This window comes from Notamacropus eugenii, chromosome 2 (genome assembly GCF_028372415.1).
Source record: "Notamacropus eugenii isolate mMacEug1 chromosome 2, mMacEug1.pri_v2, whole genome shotgun sequence".
Lineage (NCBI taxonomy): Eukaryota > Metazoa > Chordata > Mammalia > Diprotodontia > Macropodidae > Notamacropus > Notamacropus eugenii.
Window position 1 is genome coordinate 339,978,974 of NC_092873.1, and position 21,622 is coordinate 340,000,595.

General features: G+C 44.7%; 1 protein-coding gene and 1 long non-coding RNA gene across 2 annotated transcripts in view; both read left to right on the top strand.

Annotated features, from left to right (window-relative positions):
- The first annotated feature begins 818 nt into the window (after window positions 1-818).
- Window positions 819-14,789, top strand: LOC140528102 (uncharacterized). Its single transcript, XR_011975076.1, has 3 exons — window positions 819-1,451; window positions 3,624-3,693; window positions 9,652-14,789. It is a non-coding gene; the product is annotated as an uncharacterized lncRNA (long non-coding RNA).
- A 914-nt stretch (window positions 14,790-15,703) lies between these two features.
- Window positions 15,704-21,622, top strand: part of BTBD17 (BTB domain containing 17) — a 36,967-nt gene continuing 31,048 nt past the window's right edge. The window contains 2 exon segments of the mRNA XM_072638131.1: window positions 15,704-15,955; window positions 16,335-16,470. Coding sequence (XP_072494232.1) covers window positions 15,704-15,955; window positions 16,335-16,470 — 388 coding nt within the window.

The window sequence follows — 21,622 nt, forward strand, 5'->3', positions numbered from 1 at the left end:
AGTTCACTCTGACAAAGTCCCTGGGGTAGATGAGCTTGAGCAACCTGGAGAGGTGTTTTAAAGAACCTGCCTATCAGCACCAAGAGACAGGTGGCTGCCAGCTCACAGGGCCCAATCTGCTCCTGGAGGTGGGGAGAGAAGAAACCCAAACTTTATTTCTTTATGGGACACATGGACACAGACAGACCCTGCCTTACATGGTGACATAGAGGAACTAACCAGAAAGTACTTGCCTTACACTACAGTCTGAGCCAGGTTTGGTGTACCAAGATGGCAGTCTCAGACCAGCAAGGACAACCCAACTACAATTGGACAGTCTCTACCCCCAACTGGAAACTAATAAAAGGCCATTAAGGAAACAAACACATTCAGACTATAAGCCCAGAACTACTGTGTTCCTTGGGAATCTTGGGCCTGAGGAGCTTGGCCTTGGAGGCCTTGGTGGCCTCTGCTGGAGCCTTGATGACTTTGGGGTTGTTGGACTGCATCTTCTGCAGCCCCTTCTTGTTGTGTTTCTTGGCATAACGCATGTTTTTCAGATACTTGGGGTCAACCCCTTTCAGAGAGTTGTATCCCTGTGTGGTAGGATTCTTGATGCCGTTTCTGTGTCATTTTCGTGATTGGTTGTGGGTGCTATGGTTCTTAGACAACCATCTTGACACCACAGCCTGCGCCAACAGGCGCACCCCCGACTCCCTGAGGCCGAAGCGCTGACAGGGGGACTGACGCATTCACCCACAGATTAGACCACGCTCGGGGAGGGGAGCCAGCTCGGTGCCCCGCCCTCTTCCTTACCCACCCCAAGGCGCTAGAAATTTGCTCTGCATTCTGAACCGTTCGGCCCAACGATCCTCAGTGATCCGGTAGGGCTGGGACGGTGGAGGAGAGAGCAGGTGCTAGGATTGCTAGAAGGGGACGAAACACAAATGCTGCAAAGACTCACAAACTTTGTTAATTAGCAGGACACGCTGGCACAGCTTAGGGTACTGGAGGCGGACCAGCGCCGGGCTAGCCCCGGGAGAGCGGAGAGCCCAGGGTTTGGAGGAGTGGACGTGGGAGCTGCAGCCCAGCCCTGGAGGAGGCGGCTCCTGAAAGCCGGGGAGGTTCCAGAGTGAAAGGGCACGGAGTGGGTCCGCGCGGCAGCTGAGAGGGAGGCGGACACCGGTGTCGCGCTGCAGCTTTTAGGGACCTGGACAGTGGTCTCGCGCGGCACTTGATAGGAACGCGGACAGCGGTCTCTTGGGGAGGAAGGTGAAGCAGGGGCGGTCGGTTTCCCCGTCGCCTTTCTCTGCCTACCCAGTTCCGTGCCCTTGGCCTCCAACGCGTCGTTGGTTGTCAGGCAGCGGCCGAGTGGGAGGCAACCAGAGCTGGAGGGAGTGACGGACGCTTGTGGGGTGCGGGCTTGAGTCCTCCGAGCCTTGGCCAGCATGTTCAAGGACCAACAGGTCACCGTGAGTCCGAGCGCCCAGTCTCGTTTAATAATCGTCCCCTTTCCCTTCCATATCTGTAACCCCCAACTCCTCAACCCATCCCTGGAGACAGGCCCTCACCCACACACCTCCTCACAATTTCTTCAACTCCCCTTCCCCCCGCTCCCCCCAGAACACAGCCCACACACATTCACATTCGGTCCTCCTAGAACTCTCAAACTCTTCCGCCAGAGCAAAGCCCCTTCACTCTTTACTTATCCCAACTCAGCTCACCAGTGCCTAAGAGACCTCCTTACGCTGTCATCTATCAAATTCGTGAACCTACTCTAGCTAAAATATACACCTATCTCCACACTCTCCCTCAGCTTCCCCAAATTCCCTGTCCAGAAGCCCTCCAACAATTTGCCCCTATCCACTTCCATACAAACACACACTACTGTATGCACATTACAGTGATAGGTCTCTCTCTCATAGGGGAAACAAAAGGATGGGGTGATGGGGCTGCCAGTCTCTCTGGTTTCTGTGAAGTTTATTGTTTTGGCTCAATCTTTCTGCCCTAAGGTGGGTCCGACTTCATCATAGGCATGGATTCTTTAAGGCAGGCGAGGTGTGGGGGTATAGAGGGTGACTCAAGGGAATCTAATTGTTCCACCCGCCTTCGATAAGAGAACAGGGTTCCTTTGGGTGGCAGAACAAAACTCACAATCATACAATGCCTTAAGGTTTGACCAGTCCTTATCTGCAACCCACTTTGTGAGTGCAAGGATTATTAACTCTGTTTTACAAATGAGGAAACCAAAACTCAGAGAAGTTAAATGATTGGTTCTGGGTCACATAGCTAGTGATGACAGAACTGAGATCGGAACCCAGACTGTCTGACTCCAAATCCGATGCTCTTTCCACTACCCTATTTTGCCTCCTCTCATTGACTGGATCCTTAATTGGCTCTATTGATGTCATCATATAGAAGCAGCAAGGTGGCACAATGTTGAGTCTAGAGCTAGGAAGACTTGAGTTTGAATCTTGCCTTGGGCAAATCACTTAACCTCTGTCTGCCTCAGTTTCCTCATCTGTAAAAAGGAGATAATAATAGCATGTATCTTCTAGGATGATGGTGATTGAGGCAACATGTAAAGGTAAAGCTATATAAATGCTAGCTATTATTGATATGATAACCATTATTATAAAGGAGACCCGGGGATTTTCATTGCTGCTAACCTCATGGGTATTTTAAGCCCATCCCAGATTTGTACCTTTGCACTGGTCTGACTCCATGGACCTAGAAAGTCTAGCCAATGACAAAATGGCATAACCTTTGGGGGAAGTGAGACAGAGGGAGAAGTGATGACTTCCCCATCTCCATCTCTCTCTCTCCTCTTTCTATCACCCTCTCCTCACTCTTTCTCTCTATTACTCTCTCTCCCCCACTTTTCCTCCCACTCCTCTCCCTCTCTTTCTTCTCACTCCCTTTCTCTCTTCTCTCTCCCCTTCCCTCTCTGTGTCCTTCTCTCTCTCTCTCTCTCTCTCTCTCTCTCTCTCTCTCTCTCTCTCTCTCTCTCTCTCTCTCTCTCTCTCTCTCTCTCTCTCCTCTTTACATATTCTCTGTTCCAATAAAGCTGACCTGCAAGCTGTTTCTCCTATATGACATCCTATCCCTTACCCCTTGTTCTTTGCACAAGTGATCCCAAATGCCTGGAATGTGCTCCTTTCTCACCTCTACCTTTTAGAATCTATAGATTCATTCAAAGCACGGCATGGGTACCACTTCCATCACAAAACCTTTGAGGTTCCTCCCCTGTTTTTTTAGCATTATCTCTCTTGAAATCACTTGGTATCGCTTTCCATTCTACTCACTTGCATGCATATTATATCCTGCCAGTCGAATGTGTAAGTTCCTTGAAATCAAGGACTGCTTTGTCTCTCAAGCGCCTAGTTCAGGTACTCAATCAATGTATGTTAACTTACATTGAATCAGACAACTGTATGCTGTTGGATAGAGAGCTGAAAGAAGGGTGGGGGGAGAACGAGGGGAGTGCCCAGGACAAGCAGGGCCAACCTAACCCTCCCTCTCAGGCCATGAGCTAATAAATGATCCTCTCTAAGCCTTTGGGTTCTTTTGGATGTGGGACTCATTATCCCTCAACCCTAGCTTCATTGAACCTAATAGGAAATCTTTCTTTATGTGGCACCAAGGATGCGACCCATTAACGCCACAGAGGTGGAAGAAGGAACCACACTGATTGCCCATAAAGTGAATGAACAAGTAAGTAAAGACCCAGTCCAGAAGGGGTCAGGGAGGTGGGCTGATCCTGAGAACTGGATACACATGATGTTTGGGCTGACCAGGAAAATACAGTCACCCAAGGCTTAATAACACCACCACTACCACCACCATTTGCAACAACAATAATAAATCATATTTAGTGTTATTGTCTAGCTGTTTTTCAGTCATGTCTACCTCTTCCTGACCCCACTGGGATTTTCTTGACAAGGATCCTGAAGCGGTTTATCATTTCCTTCTCCAACTCGTTTTATAGGTGAGGAAACTGAAATAAACAGGAAACTGAAATAAATAAGTTAATTGCCCAGGGTAACCCAGCTATTAAGTGTCTGAAACCAGATTTTAACTCAGGAAGATGAGTTTTCCTGATTCCAGGGCTGGAACTCTATCCACTGCGCCAAGTAGCTGCCCACATTATAATTTTAGAGAGCTTTAAATTTCAGGAAGCATTTTGATCACAACAACTCGGTGAGGTAGACAGTATATTTCACCCATCTTACAGATGAGGAAACTGAAGTTCAGGGTAGTAAGAAGCAGACATGGAACTCAGTCCTTTGACTTTAGATTCAGTGACTCCATTGCTTCCCAAAGCTTTCTGTTGCTCCAAATGACTATATCTTCCTAGTTACCAGCAGGGCAGCTAGATGATACAGTGGATAGAGTGCTGGGCTTGGAATGAGGAAGATGAGTCTTCCTGACTTCAAATCTGACCATAGATACTGGCTAACTATGTGACCCTGGGCAAGTTACTTAATCATGTGTGCCTCAGTTTCCTCATTTGTAAAATGATCTGGAAAAGGAAGTGGCACATCACTCCAGTGTCTTTCCTAAGCAACCCCTAATGAGATCCCAGAAGAGCTAGACTTGACTGAAATGGCTGGACATCAATCACTTAGGTGGCAGGAGGCAGTGGATAGAGCGTTAGCCTTGGAGTCCGAAAGACCTGAGTTCTAAATCTGGCCTTAAACACTAGCTATGTGACCCTAAGCAAGTCATTTAATCACTGTTTGTCTCAGTTTCCTCAACTGTAAATAGAAAATAATAGCACCTTCCTCCCAGGCTTGTTGTAAGGATTGAATGTGTAAAGAGCTTAGCTCAATGACTGGCATATGGTAAGCTTTTAATAAACCCTTGTTTTGTTCCTAGGTTAACAACAATGGTAATGATGATAATAGTGATGGTAATGATGGTAATAGTGATGATAATGATGATAAATGAAATTTCCATAGTGCCTTAAAGTCTGCAAAGTGATTTCTTTACACAGGTCATCTCCACTGGCCCCCACAAGCAGCCTGGGAGGTAAGTGCTGCCTCCAAATATTATCTCCATTTCACAGATGAGAAAACCGATTATGATTGAGAGAAGTTAGTGACTTGTCTGTAGTCACAGAGCTGGGGCCTGAGATAGTATTGAGATCCATCTTCCTCACTCTAGGCTCTATGCTACCAACACTTCTCATTTTTCATTCTTTCCTCTTCCTCGTTCATCCATTCAAACAGCTGCAAGGTCTTGTCAATTCTGCCTTCACAATATTTCCTACATCCATCCCCTTCTCCTCAAGTATATAGCCACCACTTGCTTCAGTCCTCATCACCTCTCACTTGAAGTAGCTTCCTATTTGGCCTTCCTACTTTCAGCCTTACCCCTCCTTAATTCGTCCTCCACCCAGCTGTCAACATAGTCACCCTAAGGAACAGACCTATATTCATTCCCTTGCTCACAAATCTTGAGTAAAGCCTAGGTGGCTTTGTTTATATAAGGATAAAGTACATACTCCTTAGTTTGGCATCTAAATGTCTCTATCATGGCTCCTACCTAACTTTCTAGTATTATTTTTGTATTACATCCCTTCCCCTTCTCTCCCTCCCAGCCCAGCATTCCATCCTTTGCCTCCATGCCTTTGCCAGGTAGTCCCCCAAGGCAAGATGCGCTCCCTCCTCATTTCCCCCTCTCAGAATCCTTTCCTTGTTGTTGTTCAGTCATTTCAGTCATGATCCCATTTGGGGTTTTCTTGCTAGAGATGCTGGAATGACTTGCCATTTCCTTTTCCAGTTGTACCACCTAGCTACCCCTTCAGAATCTTTATCTTCCTTCAACACTCAATTCAGGTAGCATCTCTTATGCAAGACCTTCTCTGATCCCCCAAGTTGTTAATGCTTTGTCCTTTCTCAGATTGCCTTGAGTGTTATTTATCTGTTTACATGGTGTGTCATTCCCCCCCAGCTCAGATGTGTTAGTTTCATGAGCCTTGTTAACAACCATTACATATGGCACACAATAAACAGATGCTAATTAAATACAATTGTATCACCTATTGGACTCTCAATTGGAACCATTCATCATTTAATTGGTCAATCAACAAGCATTCCCCATGCTTGGCACTGTCCTAGGTGCTAAGGATACAAATACAAAAAGAAATAGTACCAACCCTCAAGGAGACAACGTGTACTAAGTATGTATAACAGAAATCCAAGGTAAATGTTGAAGGTAAAGGCACAAGCAGGTGGGATGCTCAGGAAATATTTCATGTAGAAGGACTCCTTGAGCTTAGTTCTAAAGAGAATAAGGGATGCTAAGAGGCAGAAGTGAGCTTGGAGTGCATTACAATCAAGGGGCCCAGTCAATGCTACAAAGAGACGGGAGATGGAGTGTAACTTGTGAAGAAGAGTGTGAATAGCAGTTTAGTTGGACTGTAGGGTACAGGAAGGGGAGTAATGTACAAGGAAGTTGGAAAGGTAGGTTAGGACCAGATTATGAAGAGCTTTAAACAGAGGAGGTTATATTTGATCCTAGATACAATAGGGACTCACTGGAATTAACTGAGTAGGAGACTAAAATAGGCAGACTTGTACTGGGGAAAAGCAATTTGAAAGCTGTGTTCAGGTGAATTAAGGAGAAGAGAGACCTGAAACAAAGAATCCCATTAGGACAGTGTTCCAGATGAGAAATGATGATAGTTTAAGCCACAGTAATAGAAAGTAGAGTAGAAAGGAGTGTGAGAAATATGGTGGAGGAAGAAACAATGAGATCTGGCAGCTGATATGGAAACATAACATCAGGGAGAGAGAGGAGTCAAGGATAGCACTAAAGTTGTATCAGGAAACCTCAGAAGATGGTAGCACCCTGAACAGAAAAAGGGAAATTCATAAGTGAGGAGGGGGAAAGGGTTTTCTGAGGAAAGAGAATGCATGAGAAAGAAAATGAGGTTGAAGGATGTCATGATAATGAGACCCCCTGGGAATCTACCATCTCCCCACCTTTTGCCATCTTGGTGCTGCCTAGAAGTCCCTCCTCTGAGTGGTGGGGTCCCATCAAAACAGGGTAGTAACTTATCCCAGGGCTTCTTTTATCTGAATCCACAAAAAAAGAGGAGAATATTGATGATGACAACAATGACTAGAAGGTGGTTCCCTCCCACCCACCATAAAGATGATGATAATGATGGTGATAACACCACCACCAACTCAAACTAGCCTGCAAGAATGATGTTTTCTAGGCAGCTTGCTTTCTTAAAACTGGGAATGAGAGAAAAGCTGAGGACAGAAAATCCCTAGTAACTGATTTGGAGCACTAGGTGGAACCTAATGAGGAGGAAGGGAGGGGAAAGCAAGCTGACGTTGGTGTAAGAGAATTGGGAGCTAGGTGGGGAAGGGGATAGAGCAGGGATGGGGAATTGATTTCCAGGTTGCAGGCTCCCCACCCCTGGTCTAGACTGAAGAAAGTGATGGGAAAATATGAAAAATGCAGATTAAATTTAAATGTGTCTTTTCCTTTTGAGAGCCAGTTGTTAAACATTCACACCCCTGGATTCCCCCCACCTATTCCCCCCACCCCTTACAATAAGCTTTCTTCAGGGCCTACCTTTCCCAAGACCCTGTGGAGGAGGCTGCCCTCTTCTCCCACAGCTCTCCCCTCCCTGATCATCTAAGATGCTTCTCTCCCATCATCCAAGCAACTCTAGAAATTTTACTTCCTCCAGGAAGCTTCTACTCCCACCCTGTCCAACATGACCCTCTAACAATTCCCTGTCCTCCTCTGTGCTCTTTCTGGCATTGTCTACAATGCCAACACTTTACTCCTCAGGCATGGTCTAGATTCCCTCTGTGTTTACCTACATCAGGTGGTCTGCCCTAAGGCTTTAAGTGTCTTAACAACCTTTGGGCCTAGGTCTAAGTAGCTTCCTGTATGTGTCAGTGGAGAAAAGTTTAAGCTTTCTGATAAATGACCATGATGGTGAGTGAAGTGAAACATATTATTAATCATCCTTTATGCCAGTTAGGTCCAAACTGGAGCCTCCTTCCAGGAGAGTGGCTTTTTTTTTTTTTTTTTTGTCGAGGCCATGGACAGCCATTGCTCTCACTCTCCCCATTCACTTGTCCCTCCCCCTGTTCATCTCCTCACCTGGGATGCCCTCTCTGAGCCAGCCAGGTTGATCATGAAGAGGCGGCCTACCCGCACTTCTTGCATGGCATCCTTGATCCAGCTCTTTTGGTGCACAGCCACTTGGAGTATGGCATGGGACTGGGAAGATGTCTGGTTGGCAGCTGTAGGCTCCTGGGTCCTCTGCTTGTTTCCTTTCATAAACAGCTGCATGATCTGGGGATGAAGGGAGATGGGGGATTGGGAGAGAGAAAACCCTCTGGCAAACCCTCCAAGGCAGGGAAAGCTGCCCTAACTCAACCTCACCTCCCATCTCTTAGGCCAGGGTTGGGGAACCTGAACCCTTGAGACTATATGTGGCCCTCTAGGTCCTCAAGTACTGCAATGTTCTTCACCCATGTCTTAGGCCCTTGATGTATAGAAGACACTGTGCTGGGACATTGAAGCTGATACAAGATTAGGGATCAATCTCTGTCCCTATCGACCTTGTTAAGGATTCATAGACTAGCAGCAGGGACAGAGGACATGTATGGTGTTAGTGGAAAATGTGCTGAATTTGTGGTCAGAGATGCTGGGTTCAAATCCAAGCTCTGCCACTTGTTAACTATGTGACTTCTAGCAAGTTAGCCTCTCTGAGTCACTCACTCTCTGACACTCTGAAAAAAAGCTGTTGGACTATATGGCCTCTAGAATTCATCTCAGCAACACTAGAACTACTACTACTTCTACTACTACTACTAGTACTACTACTACTTCTACTACTGCTACTACTACTACTACTGCTATTTCTGCTACTACTACCACTACTACTACTATTACTACTATTATTATTACTACTACCACTACTTCTACTACTACTACTACTGTTACTACTGCTAGTAGTGCTAGCACTACTACTACTATTGTTACTACTACTACTACTACCAGTACTATTACTACTACCACCAGTACTACTGTTACTACTACTTTTACTATCACTACTATTACCACTACTACTATTATTACTACTACTACTACCACTGTTACAACTACTACTACTAATGATGATTACGATGATTATCATGATGACGACGATGATGTTGATAATAAGGTTAATATAGCAACTATATAGTGCTTTAAGTTTGCAAAGTATGATGCAATTCTATTTTCTATGTTTATCTCTGTTAGCTCATTTGATCCTTACAACAACCCTGTGAAGTAGATGCTATCTTATAGATGAGGAAACTGAGGCTTCAAGAGGTATTATAACAATAACAATAAGCTGTAAGGTTTGCAAAGTGTTTATAAATTTTATCTCATTTTTCACAACAACCCTAGGAGGTTGGTGCTACAATTATCTCCATTTTACAAAAGAGGAAATTGAGCCAGAGGAGGTTAAGTGACTTGCCCAGGGCCACACAGCTAGGAAGCATATGAGGCAGACCTATGAATTCATGATTTATGATCTCATGAGCCCAAAGGAGACATTCACCCCAAAGCTTAGTGGAGAGCCAGCATGGGAGCAAATGCTTATATATGTGAAATGCTCTCAAGGGTCCCTCTTCCTGTACTGAATCTTAGGATCCTATGAAGACCCCACAGGCGTGCAGAACTCCAAAGGGAACCTCCAGGATGGAGAGAGAACCAATAAGAATAGAGAAGAAGAGATAAAGCAACTGGTATTTCTCAGGCCAAAGAAGAGAAGCTGACAAATATATACAAGGACTGAAATAATGTAAATGGAAAGAACGATAAATAGACTGAATGCTATGGGATTATAATGTCAAAGCTTAGCCCAGAAAAGAGTTGAGAACATGCCCCTTTCTCCCTTTACTGCAAGGATGGTGGACTCCTGCATGTATTGTCAGTCAAGGGCAGCTGATGTGTTGCTTGGCTTTGGTCGACTGTCTTTCTTCTCTCTTTTAAACCTTTTTGTTACAAGGGCTGGCTCCCTGGGAAGGGGACAAAGTGCTGTGATAGCTTTGGACATCAAGGTTCCAAGAGCTAAAGGCTGATTGAGCTAGAGCTAGTCTAACCCCCTCACTTTACAGATGGGGAAACTGAGTCCAGAGAGATGAAATGACTATCTGAAAATCACACAGGAAGCAAGAGTCAGGATTGGAATTTACATCCTTTGAATTCAAATCCAGCATCCTATTCATAGCACCATGATGTCTCTTAGCAAAAAGTACTAATTTGTCAGGGGCTATGAAAAGAAAGAAATTTAAGGGGACACTCAAACAGTCTGGAAGGAGGTGAAATGGGAAAGGTCCCTGGCCTGAGAAAGAGGAAGCTTTATTACAGTTCTGAATTTTTACTGATAATCTGTATAATTTTAGGCCATCAACAGCCCAAAGGCTTATTTTATTTTTGGGGGAGGAGGCAGTTGGGGTTAAGTGACTTGCTCAGGGTCACACAGCTAGTAAGTGAGGCTGGAATTGAGCTCAGGCCCTGGTGACTACCAGGGACAGTACTCTATCCACTGTGCCACCTTGCTGTTCCAGCTTTGTTTTTTTTCTTAAGAACATCTATTTCTAACTTGGGAAAACTATTTGCTGTTTTGCCTTCTTTCTGGGGATCCCTTGGAGGCTTGAATCAGACAAGAGATGTAGATACCCCAAACCTGGTTAAGTTTCCTCATGGCTGCTTCAAGCATCAGAGACCAGATCATCCTACCAGGCAGCAACTTTGCAGGACCCCTGGACCTGAGAGAGCCTTCCTTTTCTCTCTGCCAAAAACTTACCTCTTTGGCATTGGTGGTGGAAACCTCAGTGATCCCTGCCACCTGGATCACCCCCTTGGAGTCCTCTCTTAACTCTAGATACCCCATAGAAGGGTTCAGTAGATCCCTAATCATTTTGTTGTAGATCTGATAGGAATAAGGAGAGAATATTGGAAGACTTTAGGTATACTACAAAGGTAGGCGCTCATTACCCATTAGACCAGAGAGAAAATCACCTGAGTTGGAATCACTAAATCAATAAGCACTTATTAAGCACCTATTATATTCATTGTGCTAGGTGATGGAGATGCAAGTACCAAGAATGGAAGGAACAGATTTCCAAAGGAGCTTTATGGATCCTTGGTATTCCAAGGAAGTCAAGAAGGAGATAAGGGAATCAGTAGGTTGAGAATAGGGTACAGATGGTAATGTGGGGATGCCCTTCCCAGAGCTGGCTGGGCACATCCCCAGGAGACTGGATCACTGGGCAAGATATAGACACTGGTCTATACTGGTGTAGACACTAGTCTAGGCCATAGCTACCCTCTTCTTTCTGGGAAAATATGAACGGCATCTGTTTCTACCCAGATCCCTGGGTATCTGTTCAATGGGGAGAAGTCCTCTGTCACCTCTAGCAAAAGTGATCTAATGAGAAAAGACCCTGCCAAGGAATTAGGGCACCCAAGGGCAGATCTAGCAGCCCACTGCTACGTTGCTGGGTTATTCTTTGCCTCCCCCTCCTGCTGCTCTCATTCTCTCATTCTGTGAGCATACACTGTACTAGCCAGTGTACAAAGGGGACAGCTCTAGCTCGCTGTCCTTCCATCCTGCCCTGCCTCTTATATAATAATAATAGCTTACAGTCACATAGTGTTGACAATGTGCCTGGCACTGTGCTAGGCACTTTATAACGATTTTCTCATTAGATCCTCACAACAATCCTGGGGAGATGGTGCTATCATCATCCCTGTTTACAGATGAGGAAACTGAGGCAGACAGAGGTTAAGTGACTTGACCATGGTCACACAGCTAATGGTCTTCCTCACTCCAAGCCCAGCACTAGATGCCTCATATAAATCACCTAATAAAGAAAGAACCAGGACTATATTAGAGGTGCTGGGAAACCAGGTAAGTAGAGCTGTCACTAGCAATTTTTGCACCTGGTGCCAGGAAAACAAAACATGCCCAGGACAAATGACATGAAACATGTCCTCAAATCAACTATTTAAGAGCAAGTCAGTTGTCAGGAGTGACAGAGCTCCCAAGATGAGGACAAGCTGAGAGGAGCTCACTTGGGGTGCTATTGCCAAGTGGAAGAAGATTCCATCTGATTGCTTCCTATTTTAATAATTCTTACTAACTAGGTACTAAGCTCAGTTTGTTTCTAAGCTGATGTCAGTGTCCTCTAAATTTTGGAAACCTGTGTCAAAGCCCCCACTGCCATTCCTTAGTTACAACTGTCCTTAGTTACAGTTCTAGAGAGTAGTCACAACTCACCTGTTCTCAGCAATGACTTCTCATATTCCTCTTTGGACACATCACCCCACTCTATTAATCCTATCACCATATGCCCACACTAGGGGAAGCTGCTGCCCGGTATGCCAGGCATATGGACACACACCCACACGTGTATGCTATTGCTATACATAGACATTCTTGGGCAAATGGCCCACATTTAACTAGACACCCAAAGTAAGTCATAACTAGTTTCTGGTGAGAAACATGATATGTTCATTAAAAGACAAGGAGTGCTTCCAATTCAGTAGATATATTAGATATCAGAGTAACCTGGTAATTTCCATGATTATTTAAAAAGCCACCATATTTGCAGAAGTTTACATTCATTCTAGGTGAATGTAAAGGGGGAAATGGAAGGGGGAAAGGAATGGATAACAGGGAAATTGGGAACTACTGATGTTCAGCTCAGCATCGTCCAGGGCAATGGGGCATGTCCCTAGGGGCTATATACTTCATACTTGCCATGTTTCTATCCTTTCAAAGGGAGAGCTTGTCAAAATGAACAGAGAAGTAGGAACAGTTGTTGTCTGTACCCCTGGACACTCTGCACTGGGACTTAGGCTGAACTGCTTTCAAGGGATTTTCCTATCCTTCTTATGAAACAGTCAGTGCTTTACTCTTATAATTCCAAGTATAGCCCAACCAGGATGACCTACCTCTAGGTAAGACATGGATACTTCATATTCCATATCATTACTGGTGTCCTCAATGGCACAGAATAGGTCATTGAGGATCTGAACATAGATGCTGGGATCATTATCAGTACCCAGCATGGTGTAAGTTTTTCCACAGCCTAGGGGCAGGAAAGAACAGTAGGCAAGCAGGGGGGGTTATAGGACATGTGTCATTGCTGGAGAGGGCTGCACCTGGAAGACTTCTTCCTTTCTCTGAAGGCTCTATGTGGGGGGCAAGCACCCTGTCTGTTCTTGAGGAGGGGTCTTGAGAGGCTAGTGAAAGGCAAGGCTCTTAGATCCATTTGAGTATAAGAAGGAGGGGGTCTTCTGGGATAGGGTGAAGATGGGGGTGGGACATGGAACTCATGATGACTAAGGCTTACATTTGGCCAAGTCATTCCTGGGATAATGAAGTGGGGTTGTCCTATAAACCTCCTGCATGTGGAAGTTGGCCATCTTCCATGTTGGGGGGTCAGATAAGCAGAGAAGGGAGACTCTTTGGGTTCTGGACAGGACCAGGGAGGTAGGTGCTGAGCCAGCCAGCTCACCAGTGGGGTCATAGGCAAAGACAGTGGCATTGTAACCAGAGATGACACCTGCAATGAGGTTCTTCATGGTGACTTCATAAACCATCTCCTGCTAAGACATTGAATTTGGGGGTGTGTAGAACATGCCCCACTGTAGAAAGCAGTTTCTTCTTCTGAGTTCTGCCTAGTCTGAGAACATTTAAACCCTGTAGAGGCAACACCGAGGAGGTAAGGAAAGCATCTCTTTACCTTCAGTGCATTAGGGATGCCAGCTTGGAACAGAAGTCAGGATACCAGCTGGCTCCTCCAGCTTTTTCCTGGCCCCCTGCCCAGCTGCTGCTTTATGACAGATACCAGGGATATCCTGAAGTGATCCAGGTGGGGGTATCCTCAGGAGATCATCAACTTTCTCAGGTCCATCCTACTATCTGGTTAATCTAGTGGGGTCTTAGACTTCTCAAGCTCAGAAGAGAACCAAATATGGGGTCCACAGTGCTTACTGACATTAATGGTTGCTGAGTGGAGGTATGTGTATGTATGTACATGCATATATGCATGCATGCATCTGTGTGTGAATGAGCATGTTACATAGAAATATGTACAAACATGCACATGTTCATGAATGTAGGAAGTCACACCTTCTCTAAATAAGAACTGAAAGAGTTTCGAATCATTGTATGCAAAGATCCAAGCCTGGATGATGGTCTCTTTGGGACAAATAATAGACTCTTTGTTTATTTTGGTCCTATGTTAGTCTCTCCCATCCCTGACCCCTCACCTGAGTAGAAGTGAAGTCAAAGGCCACATCAAATAAGTAGGACTTCTCCCAGGATCTATGGGCTTGGAGAATGTCATCTGGATCTTCCATTGGATCCATCAGAACCACCACATGAAAAAGCCCCAGAAGTTGTCTGGGAGGAGCCACCGAGAAATAGTGGGGGTCCTGTGGCCAGTGTGTCAGAAATTGCACCTCCTTATTTCTGGGACAGGTTAGGGAATCACTGGGTAGCTAGGTGACACAGAGAATGGAATGTTGAGCCTAGAGTCAGAAAGACCTGAGTTCCAGTTGGGCTTTAGACACTATCTGTGTGACCTTGGGTAACCCTGATTGCCTCCAAAAAACAAAAGGAAGGCAGGAAAGAAGGAGGGAGGAAGGGAACCATACTAGGGTTAAATGTTCTCCTTTTAAAATGCTATGTTTTATATGAAATGTTCTTGACATAATTGTGATGATTGGAGTATTTTAAATTAAAAACAATTTTCCATGTGAACATCAAATGCTCTAGTGTTCTGACTGTTCTTGAATCTGGTCTATGTATTTCCACATCATGGATTAATCTTTCCTGTGGTACTGAGACAAAGGCTCTGCATTCATTGGCAAAGGTGGTATAAAAGTAGCTGTGTTTTCAGGCACTTTATTAAATGATAATAAGTTGTACTTTGTGCCCTGGGACTTTGGGGCATATATTATTATGATTGTTAATAGTAACTTGTCATTAATAATCTTGATAATGGGAATCCATGTGAACTTAGCCAACAATATGGCAACAGAAGAACGTTGAACAAATGGCTGTCATACGGATTTGTTTATGGAAACAGATGAGAGGGTGCGGTGGATAGAGAGCTCTGAGCCTAGAGTCAGGAAGACCCTAGTTCAAATGTGGTCTCAGATACTTAGTACCTGTGTGACCCTGGGCAAGTCACTTCATCATGTTTGCCTCCATTTCCTCATTTGTAAAAATGAGCTGGAGAAGGAAATGGGAAACCATTCCAGTATCTTCACCAAAAAAAAAAACAAAATGGGGTCACAAAGAGTCAGACATGACTGAAATGACTGAACACCAGCAATCCAGTCTCTCTCCTGTGTCACCAATCATCCATATAGCTAACAAATTAATTTATAGTACTAAAGCACAGATATCACTCCCCTGCCTGAGAAGCGCCAGTGACTTCCCTTTGTCCTTAGGATAAAGTGCAATATCCTTCTATAAGACATTTAAAGCCTTTGCATGGTATAGCTCCAACCCATCTTTCCAGGTAGATTTCCCATCACTCCCTGTCAGCCATTCTATACCCAAGCCAGACTGGCCTGTGTGCTGTTCCCTGGACACCCCCTCTGCCCCCATCTCACCCCTCAGACCTCTGGCGTGAATCTCCACATTTCTTGTGACCCAACTATCCTATGTACTTTTATGTATGCCCTCATACCCTGTATCTCCCTGGGGGGGCTGTTCTGGGGCAGCTGGGAGCAGGAGAAGTCTCGCCGCATCCTCAAGTGGCAGGAGGAACAACCAAAGGAATCCTATAGCAAGGATGACAATGAGAAGGATACAGACACTGTTGATGATCAACCCAATATCTTGGAGCCTCCAGAGGTGACCTCAGCCCGAGAGAGCATTGCTACCCTAGTCATGGAGCAGAAGAAACTCCGAAAGCAGAAGGTGGTCAGAGGCTTGGGGAAATGAGGGAGGAACTCTGAAGGCAGTTTCTCTGGGGCACAGCCAATACAGGGGTCAGTTCCAGGCCTTACTATGTGAGATTGGCAGAAATATCCCCCCAAGTAACCTATAGGATTGGTCCCTAGGACAGGTCGGATATTACTGGCCTAAAGGATATATGGCCTGGAGGATTCTGGTAGGGTAGTCCTTGAAAGGCTAGCCCTGCTCCTAGCCCTAAAATCCTAAGGTACCCCAAATGGAGCACAGGATGAGTACCCAAAGAGCTCGCTTATTAAGGATTGAAATAGAGGGATGGGTCCCTTCAGGACAGTTCTTTTCCTCTTTGACACCACTCTTCCCTCACTCCTGGTCCTGGGTTCCTTAGGTGTTGGGGCCTTTAACTGTTCTCCTGAATCCTTTCCTAAATGTTCACCCTATGGATTCACCCCAGGAAAGTAGACCCATCACCTTATCCCCCAACAGCAGTGAGAACTTCCCAGAGATCCCTGTGTCCCACAAAGGTGATTTAAAACCCCACTCACTTACACCCACCAATCACCAAAGATTCTTTAGGCCCCTTTTTCTCACCAAGTTCACAGCTCTTCACTCACCTCCAATCACATCAGAGCAAAGATTCTTAACCTGGGGACCATGGACCCCAAGGAGTTTGTGGATAGGGAAACTGGGAATTTGTTTTCTTAATATTTTAACAACTTGTTTTCATTATAATTAGTATCCATTGTAGATACATTCCACCTCACCCAAGGACATATGTTCAGATTCCTGGAATGGGGGCAGAGCTTTGGTAGTCTCTGGGGAAAGGATCATGAACTCCATGAGAAGTAGTCTGAACAGAATTGTTAGTAGGGAAGGGCATTCTGAGCTTTCCCCCTCTTCCCTGCATGACTACCAGGTCCTCCCTGTTCCTTTCCCTAGTATCCCAAGGTCTCTGTCTCCCCACTCCCACCACTAGGGGGTGGTATCCTAAGGTCTTTTACTCCACAGGGCCTTGTATTATGAAGTCAGTGCAATAATATAGGGAGAGCTCCCTCACTGCAGAACTACAGTGAGATCAGACAGAAAGGCATCCATCTTTGGAACTCTGCCTCATGGGAATGTCTTTGCTCTGCTAAGCAGAAGTTGGCCAATGCTGAATAAGGCGGGTTGACCAACACCTAAGAATCTTGACTTCTTCTCAATTCTTCCTCTTATGATTCATTTTTCCCCCATGCTTTCCCCTTAGATACTAAGCAGAATCTCCCATTAACCCATGTGTAACCCTCAACTTGAAAATAGGGTTCCCATGCTATCCATCTCCTGGCAGAGGAAGGATAGACTCAAAGTTCAGACTGAGACATTTCGAGGCATTGCTGAAATGGGAATATGTTCTGTTTGGTTATGCATATTTGTAACAGAGCTTTATTTTTCTTTTTTCCCTCAAAATTGAGGTAGGGAGAAGTAGGAAGAAGAGAAAATACATTTTTGTAAAATTGAAAAAAAAAATTAAAAAATAAGAAAGTGAAGTTCCCATGCATTTTTGTCCACCTACCTAATCCCACATTTCCATTCTGTCTCTCCACTCAGCTTTCCCATCCTAAGAGTCATTCTCTGCACCCCCTTCCCCTGGAGAAAACCTCAGACCACAGAATACCCATCTCTGGTAACCCAGTACCCAGTATGCGGCACCTGAGTAAGGTTGTACCTCCCCGCCCCAAAGTCAGGCTTCCTCTGAACCAGACCACAGGTCAGTGTCTCCTTTGGGAAAAGGAATAGGGTGAAGGGTCAGCAGTAGGGTCCTTGTCAAGGCAGCTTTAATGATGAGCCTTTGTCAGCCCATCAAGAGAGTGCTCTCAGGTGCCCTTAACAGGTTGAGGTCACCAGCTCTGATAAAGCACTTTGCTGTGGAGATCCTGAAAATCCTGACTGTTGTCTCTTGGGTGGGCCTCTGCAGAGATCAGTAACACTGGCTGGGGGGGAGAGACTTGGCTGAACTATTTATAGACATCCTCACTGCAGATGCTGGGGAACCATTGCCCCACACCATGCCAGCTGCTTCCAGACAAGCTACCTATGGTCCATATCAGCCCCAGGGCAAGGATGGATGTTTCCGACCCAAATGAAGACCTCTGAAGTTTGGAATCAACCTGCCCCCAAGAACAAAGAGGAGAGAGATGGGAAGACACAAAGACCCAGGATGGAGGGGAGGACAATCGGAGGTAACTTGGGCAGGAGAGCAGGACATGTCCAGATACCTGGCACCCCCTATGTCCTGGAGGTGCTGGAAGGAGAAAGGTAATTTCCCTTCTGCTTCAGTGACATCAGTGCAGTCTGGGGTAGGGTAGCGGAGGACTTCCTGGGGAAAGGAGATGATCCCAAGAAGGGATGCCCAGAATGGCCTGGAGGAAATCTAACCCCTTGTGGGCTCCCTCTACGACACTGTACAGAAGTGTGTTGCCAAAGCTCTTCACCTACCACCAGGCTTCAATGTGATCAGCAGGACCTATTGGTCTGAGCCCCTACAGAAGGGTGGTGCAAAGACAATGGGGTCCTGATGCCAAATATAGAACAGGGGTGTTAGAGCTGTCAGATTTGGGGAAAGAGGAACCCAGGAGACATCCTGGCACTGACACTAGAGTCCAGGCTATGTATTGGAGGAGGGGTCTGAGGGTGGTGGTTTGGTTTTTATCACATCACAGTAGATTTTCCCCTTGCTTTTTCAACAATAAAAATACTATTTGGAGTTGGATGTTCTTGTTTGAGACCAGAAGTGTAAGATTTGGGGCAACTATGTGGTACAATGGATAGAGTACTGGCCCTGGAGTCAGGAGGTCCTAAGTTCAAATCAGCCTCAGATACTTACTAAGTGTGTAACCCTGGGCAAGTCACTTAACCCTGATTGCCTCCCCCCACCAAAATAAAAAAGGGTAGGAACTATCATTTTATCAGGGCACAGAAGAGTGTGAGCTGAGAAAACGAAAAATGTGAGTCCCCGTCTCCGTGTCCATTTCTGCCAAACTCCTTTGTGTGGCAACCATAGAGACCCTGGAGGACAGTTTGTTCCCAAGATCATAGACCGTGAGGACTGGAAGGGCATTCTAACCTAATTCCCCTCATTTTGCAAATGGGGAAATGAAGACCCAGGGAAATGAAGTGATTGATTCAGGTAAGTAACAGAGTCAGGATTGGAACCCAGGTCTGCCCATTCTACATTACCATCTCCTATACTACACTGTCTGCTTCACTTGCCTGGGAAGGAGAAAGTGTGTCAAGGCCCTAACAAAGTCTGTTTGCCCTCCTCCAGTCATCTCCTCACCTGCCTCACTTACCTGGCCTGTCTTCCTCTATACTCTGATCTCCCCCCATCAAACGTAACCAGGAGCCAAGCAGAGCAGTTCAGCCCACTGGAGTCCCTGAACCTACATGGGGGTTGGGTATGCCACAAATATCAGGGCTGGAGCATTAAAACCTGACCTGGGACACTATTCCCACCCAAACACCACTGTGCTATTCTCTCCTGGAAGGGCACCATGAATAGAGTGAATAGAGGGTTAGACCAGGAGTCTAAAGAGACCTGGCTTCAGATCTTGCCTCCAATATTTACTAGGTCTGTGACCATTGTACCATGTCACTTAATCTCTCTGAAATTCCATTTCCTTATCTATAAAATGGGTGTAATAATAAAAAATTTCATATTTACTTTCCAGAGTTGTTGTGAGGATCAAATGAGATTATATATTTGGTAAAGCCCTTTGCAAACCTTAAAGTATTATATGATAGTAATCACAGTAGCTAACGTTTAAGTAGTGCTTACTATGTGCCAGATACTGTGCTAAGCACTTTACAACCATGATTTCATTTGATCCTTACAACAACCCTTGGATGTAGGTGCTATCATTATCCCCATTTTAATAGATGAGGAAATTAGGACAAAAGGGGTTAAATGACTTGCTCAAGGTCACACGACTAGTGTATCTGAGGTCAGATTTAAATCCAAGTCTTCCTGACTCCAGCACTAGAGGGCTTGTAGGTGGTGATGATGATGGTGGTGGTGGTGGTGATGATGGTAATGATGATGATGATGGTGATTGATGATGATTACCCTATTCTGTCCCCCCACACACACCTAGCAGTCATGGAACATGTTGGACAGTAAGCAGAGCCTCCCTCTACTCCAAGACCAAAAGAATAGACTCGGCTCTCTTGGCCATATGTCTAGCCACCATTCCAAGTTCAACTGTTCATGTCCACTGTCATTTATGATTGTGTCATCCTGGGGAGTCCTTTCCTTTTTCCTTCCCTCAATCCCTCTCTCCCTCCTTCTGCTACTAGTGGGTCTGAATGAGGCTGTGGTATATGGGCTTGATGATAAGATGCAGGTGAAGGGCATTCTCCACCAGGTACTCAGATTTTTACATCTATACTCAGAAACATTGGTCTATAATTTTCTTTCTCTGTTTTTCTCTTTCTGGTTTAAGTATCAAAACCATATTTGTATCATAAAAAGAATTTGGAAGTACTCCTTCTTCCCCAATTTTCCCAAATAGTCTATATATTATTGGAATTAAAGAATTAACATTCTTTAAATGCTGGATAGAATACACTTGTAAATCCATCTGGCCCTGGATATTTTTTCCTAGGGTATTCATTAATGACTTGTTCAATTTCTTTTTCTAAGGTGGGGCTGTTTAAGTATTCAGCTTCCTCTTCTGTTAATCTGGGCAATTTATATCTTTTAAAATACTCATTAGATTGCCAAATTTATGGGCATAAAGTTGGGCAAAGTAATTTCTAATTATTGTTTTAATTTCCTCCTTGTTGGAGGTGAGTTCACCTCTTTCATTTTTGGTATTGGTATTTTGGTTTTCTTCTTTATTTTTTTAATCAAATTGACCAAAAGTTTATCAATTTCATTAGTTTTTTCATAAAACCAACTATTAGCTTTATGTATTAGTTCAATAATTTTCTTAATTTCAATTTTATTGATCTCTCCTTTGTATTTGTAATTTGGTATCTATTTGGGGATTTTCAATTTGTTCTTTTTCTAGATTTTTCAGCTGCATGCCCAACTTATTGATCTCCTCTTTCTCTATTTTATTCATGTAGGCATTCAAAGACATAAAACTTCCCCTAAGAACTGCTTTTGCAGTATCCCATAAGATTTGGTAGGTTGTCTCATTATTGTCATTCTCTTGAGTGAAGTTGTTGATTGTTTCTATGATTTGCTGTTTAACCCACTCCTTCTTCAGAATTAGATTATTTAGTATCCAATTAATTTTTGGTTTATCTTCCCATGGCCTTTTATTACATATAATTTATATTCCATTATGATCTGAGAAGGATGCATTGACCATCTCTACCTTTCTGCACTGGATTGTGAGGTTTTTATGCCCTAGAACATGGTCAGTTTTTGGATACGTGCCATGTATCACTGAGAAAAAGGTATATTCATTTCTATACCCATTCAGTTTTCTCCAGAGATCTAGTTCTGTCCCTGCAGATAATAGGAAGCAACTGAAGTTTATTGAGTAGGGCAGGGTGACATTATCAGACTTTTACTTAAAAAAAAATAAATTTGATGTCTAAATGGATGATGAATTGGAGTAGGGAGACACTTGAAGCAGGTAGACCCAGCAAAAGGCTATTGCAATAGTCCAGGTGTGAGGGTCTGCACCA